Source organism: Ictalurus furcatus, chromosome 21 (genome assembly GCF_023375685.1).
Source record: "Ictalurus furcatus strain D&B chromosome 21, Billie_1.0, whole genome shotgun sequence".
In the NCBI taxonomy this organism is placed as follows: domain Eukaryota; kingdom Metazoa; phylum Chordata; class Actinopteri; order Siluriformes; family Ictaluridae; genus Ictalurus; species Ictalurus furcatus.
Window position 1 is genome coordinate 9,995,696 of NC_071275.1, and position 5,819 is coordinate 10,001,514.

The 5,819-nt window shown below is 39.0% G+C and overlaps 1 protein-coding gene across 1 annotated transcript in view; it reads right to left on the reverse strand.

Annotated features, from left to right (window-relative positions):
- Positions 1-4,371: 4,371 nt before the first annotated feature.
- The window catches only part of nucks1a (nuclear casein kinase and cyclin-dependent kinase substrate 1a), a 13,324-nt gene continuing 11,876 nt past the window's right edge, over positions 4,372-5,819 (reverse strand). The window contains exon 8 of the mRNA XM_053652709.1: positions 4,372-5,819. This exon is cut by the window's right edge and continues 141 nt beyond it. Coding sequence (XP_053508684.1) covers positions 5,716-5,819 — 104 coding nt within the window. The 3' untranslated portion in view covers positions 4,372-5,715.

A 5,819-nucleotide genomic window follows, 5' to 3' on the forward strand; every position in this document is an offset into this window, starting at 1 on the left:
AACCGCCTGTATGCTGAGCAGAAAGGCAAAGCGAAATCCCCTGAGGAAGGTTTAACAGAGTAGTGCTGGAGCATTCTAGTCTGCAGTGTTGCTTGCACAAACATGAGCTGCATGGAAGAGTCATCAGAAGCAAAGCTTAGCATCACAAAAGTCAGCGTCTGAAATAAGTAACACAATATCTAGATAAAAAAGAGGACTTCTGGAAACAAGTGCCGTGGACTGATGAAGTACAAAAGGAACTCTTGTGGTCAAAATCACCAAAGGTTTATATAAGGAATAGCATTTAACGGAAAGAACGCTTATTCCGATGGAGGAGCCGATTATTAAGCATAGGGGTGGACCTGTTACGCTTTGGAGTTGTGTGACAGCCAGAGCTACACGAAACACTGCACAGCAGGATTGAAGAATGGATTCCAGTAAACAAATCAACAAATTCTGGAAGCAAATTGTGGAAGCATAGTCAGTCACGAAACTGAAAAGAAATTGGCTTCGGCAACAGCACGATGACCCAAAACATGAATAAAACGGCAAACATACTGTAAGCAGTAACTTTCGGTTTAATGGATTGTGTTACGTGATTTAGAAAGCATCAAAATTTATCACGAGATGAATCACTGGCTTTAAGCGGAGGTTGAGATCTGCTCTTACTTTCATTTTAGTCCCCCCGATTATAAATAAAATAAAGGCAGTTAAACGAGTCAGTCTGGATGCAGTTTAGAAGCATCCTGCAAAGACCTGATCTTGGTGAACACATCTGCTTTTATTTCCTTTACAACACTACAGCGTTCTTAAAATATTCGAACCACGCGCATATGAGCAAAATAAAAGACAACAACAAAAAAAAAACCCACCCAATACAAGGGAGAATTTAATTTGCATAAAGTTACCGTAGAGTGCTATAGCCGTTCTCATTTTGCTGGTTAGTTTCACAGTTGGTTTATTTCTTGATGAGTCAGACGTGCAGCTTTTCACAAGGAAGTGGACGGTTTGTTGAGAAGAACGGCTGACAAAAGAGGAAAATAGAGAGAGAGAGAAAAAAAAACAACCCCAAGCCAAACATGTAAAACTTCCATATGGCACTTTTATACACACTATAAAACATGCAAAACATCTACAAGTGACAGCGCAGCATTATTAAACTTCCCATTCCAACTTGTTGATTTATTCTCTATATCAGCAGTTTAACTGCTGGTCACGTTAATATCATAATATTAATACGCTCATTCCGATACGTTACCGTTTCTATAGTAACAGCTCTTTCACAGGGACTAACGGTGGACACTCAAGAAAAACAGATTTTAAAAAATAATAAGTGTGTAATCGTCAATATGGTGAAGTTTTCTGTAAGGAGAGATTTATTAAACATTTATGGAAGATGGAAGGAGTCTCCAGCGTCAGCTCTTTGTAACAGTTAGCAGGTTCTCTGATATCATGATGTCCGAACAAATTTTTTTTTAGTCACATGACAATTTCTTTTTCGCTTATGTACTTCAAGAGAGAGAGAGCGAGAGAGAGGGGGAAAAAAAGAGAGGGTGGTAAGGGAGCTAATGTTTCTAGTAGCTACAACTTAAGGCAGATATTCCTCAACATTAAACGTATTTCCTGTATTAATAGATAAAACGTATAATGTGCCAGTTTTAAAGAAATAAAAGTCATTATTCTGATCATCTTACGCCAACTGCTGTGGCGTAAGAGGAAGAGTAGTAAATCCAGATCGTCACATCGTTGATTATTTTAATTTTCCTATAACAGCATTCTCTTAAGTGTGTTATTCCTTAAATAGTGACCATGTAATATTATTATTCGAGCTCTTTCTGGTCGATTTGTTCAGCGGAGACAAATATAATAACGTTTTAATTAATCCGCAGTTTGGATAATGTCGTCATTGTGTTTACAAAATCGCATCATAAAATAGATTTTTGTACCTCGTCATTTAAGGACAAAAACCTATGCAATCTTCACTGTGTATTATTTTCCTTTTCCCCCCAGCCAGTTCCTGTGCACTGAATCCATTCAAACCATGCGATCCGCACACACACACACACAAAAAAAACTTCCTCATGGATAGCTTTACTCGAGGAACTCGAGCACAGACACACAATGTTTAACGGTCACTATAATCGTTACACGATACGCTTTTCCCAGATAATCAAGATACCTTTTTGACATTTAAAAAAAACATAAATAAGTATCACTTCAATTGGAAGGAACTGATTTAGGGTAAAAGTTTTGTCCTGAAGATTTTAAAAAGTGTTAGCATTAAATTATTTAAACGATTTTATCTCCCTAAATTTGGGAAAGAGTGACGTCATGTGGTCACGAATGAACAGAGCTATACTCGAAGAAGAAGGAGAAGAAGAAGGAGGAGGTTCCCTCTAGCCTCATTAAGGGTTTCACAGCCTGTCTTTCAGACCAGGTCCTGACTAGAAACCGGACAGCATCGCGAACACTGTTCTCAGGTTCTACAGTGAACCTTTAATGGTTCTTCCCAAAAGGGTGTGAAACTCTTTCTCAGCTGACTTATTAACTTATTACATTAACATTAGAAGATCTATTTATATCGTTATTTTTTACTTGTATAGTTTCTTTTTAAATAGAGAACCAGATTCACAGAGATGAGATTTAGATTCCTAAAAATGTTGATTTACCAATAAAAGACGTACATTTGTTTTAAAATCAAGATACATTTTTATTTATTTTCTTAAAAAAAAAACCAAAAAAATTACAAAAAGTCTGAGGAGAACGACAGAAAAATCAATTAAACAATCAAACAAACAAAAAAAATTGTCAAATTTTTGGGGAGGGGATTTTTGAGGGTCGAAACAATTCGAGACAACACGCTCATCCAGAAGCCGGAAGAGTTAAGGGGTTAGGGAAGGGTACGGTACGGGTAACACTCGGTGATGCCTGGCACAAAAATGACAGAACCGTGTTGTTAAGTTGCTATTAAGCCTCATGAGGAGTTCATGCACATGAACAGACTGTACAGATGAAGTAATGATCATAGTCCATCATGTTAAAGCACTGAAGCCGGAACGGGGCAGAGGGTGAACAGAACGTTACGAACTCCTCGAACTGGTTTAAACGGAACCGATTCGCTTCAACGCCAATGAGGGGAAAAACAAGTTCCTCGATTTTTCAGTGCTTAAGGCTATGAAATAAACTCCTCTGTGCAGGCTGCGAAGAACTCAGATCTGGGTTTAAAACGTTATTAATAAAAGCACGTTCACGCTGCTGGAGTCTAATGAGAGAAATTCTCCAGAGCGTTAAAGCATTTACATTTACATCTCTGGCTAAAATCAGAGCATGTAAAAAGCGTGCACGGGCTCAAATCATCACCAAAAAGAAGAAGAAGGAGGAAAAAAAACCCCCTTCTTTTAAAACATCCTATACCATTACACTGCTTAAGACTCCATCACTCTCTCACACACACAAACGCAAATGACGTATGTTAAAACCGCAGAGACGATTTCGATGTGAGATGACGTAGTGGACGAAATGAAAAATATACGGAACAAACAAAGAAAAAGGAAGCTCTTGCAACGAAGAAAGGTTACGCGGATTAACATGTGCGTGTGTGTGTGCGCTGGATGCCGGGCGATGCCGTTTACATTTGCTCGAAATGAGAAATGTGTCCGTATCTTAGGAAAAGGAACCAATTAAGCTCCTTAAAGTCACACACACAGCTCTGGGTTTAAATGAGTAACGCTTTTTTAAAAAAAAAAAAAAAAAATTTTTTTTTAGAAGTTGTTCATTACAAAATGTTGAAGGTTTCTCAAAAAAAAATAAAAAAGAAAGAAAAAACACTGAGGAAGAATTTGAGAATTCCACATAAAAACACCACACTTTTTTTTCCCTTTAAATACAAAGAAAAAGAAAAGCAGATAATCGGATGCTACGTGGCATGGGGCTGCTACGGTTATATCGGGACGATGGCTATATTATGGGGAATCGTGGCAGAAATGAAAAACAACCGTGTAAAGAACGCTAATTTCCTCGCAAATCAAAATCAAAAAGTCGGAAAAAGGGGCATTTCCTAAACATGGCACTTTTATAACTTTTGACTCCGTATCTTCCTAGCGTTTTCCTGCTCAAACACTCCACCGCAAACTTTTATTCATTTTAATACGCTTTATAAATAAAACTCGTTTACTTCTGTATTACACGCGCCACGCGAAAGGCAAGTAGAAGTAAAAGGCTCAGGTTGATTGTAAAGCAGTGTTTAGACTTTACTCACAGTTTAAATGATTTTTTATTTTTTAAAAAAAGGCCCTGAAATGTTTTGTTGGTCGATATTTTAAAACACTGTTTTCATTATTCCTGTGAAAAATCAACTCGTTTTTTGAAACGCCTGTGATTTCTATGACCTGGCAACCCTGCAAGTCAGTAAATATAAGCTGGTTGTTTGCGTGCTAAATTACGATTACAGGCTCATCGCTGTAGCGTGTGGCGGTCCCTCCTGCATTTTGCGATCGCAGAAATGAACGCAAAAGCAAACGCCAATCTCTTCAGAAATTACTGCAGATTCGGGCTGAGATGTTCAGACAAAGGCCTCTTCGATTCACGTGCGTCGAACACGAGTACAGCTAAACAGTTTCATTTACCGCCAAACATCACTGCGAAAGGTCGCGCGAAATCAAGCTTTTCCGCAAAAAGACCTGAAAGTCGCATTCACAAATTTTGAAGAAAAAAAAACCACAGCAAAAATCAAGCGTTTTCCGCCGCAACAATCACAAGCGAAATCCTGTACGGACTGGCTTTGGGGGCGTTTACTGTAAAACCCTGTATACACGCACGCACACACACACACGTGCACCAATTTAACCACGATGTTTCAAAACACTTTCTAATCATCATTAGCATTAAAGCCTCCTCGAAGTCTGATTTAAATTTCGGCTGAAAATGGTCAAAAATGGCAACGGAATCCCTACTGAATATATAATTGTCTAACGTTAGCTAAGCCGAACACACACACACAGATTTATTTCACATTTATGGACTCAAAACACTCTCTGTTTACTGTGACAGAAAACTTCAATGCATCTTTCAAGAGAGAAAGAAAAAAAAGAAGAAAAAAAATCAAGCACCAGCTGAAAGCTTATTAATTTGAGAGGCAGAGAAGGAGGCGGTGCTTCCAGGAGGCGTCAGTTACCCGACTTTTCAACCATTCCAAATTCATAAAATGATCAAATGTGTAAATGTTTGTAGGTGTGTGTTTCTACCGCTTGGAAGGAGCTGGGGGAAGAGAGGGGAGGAGGGGGAGGAGAAGAAAAAAAAAGTCAACGCAAGTGTGTTAGAGCAGGAAAAACACCGGGACCAATGCTGTGGAAACACCGGGAACTATGTGGAGATGATACCAGAACTCAAGAAGAACCGTTAGAGCAGCAGCCCGTTAGCAGTGGAGGAGCGTCGGGCTTTTCTTATAGTTCTTACCTATAAATAAAAAATAAAATAAAAAAACAAAAAACAAATCCATCATTCTCAGACAAATGCCTCTACCTCTCTCTCTCTCTCTCTCTCACACACACACACACACACACACACACACACCTCTCCAGGGACAATGTTTACGGTTTACAGAAACTGTATGTTTTAAAAAAAAGCCAGGTCACCACAGAGAAATAAAAATAAAAAAAACCCTCCAAAGGAGAGAGAGAGAGAAAAAAAAGACAGAATAAGAAAGGAGAGAGAGAGAGCGAATGAGACGCAAGGCGGCTAATCTTCCCCAGACGGTGCGTCTTCTTCTGAACCGTCCTCCTCTTCCTCGTCTTCCTCGTCATCGGGGGTGTTTTTCTTCTTTTTGGCTGATGGTGGCGGCG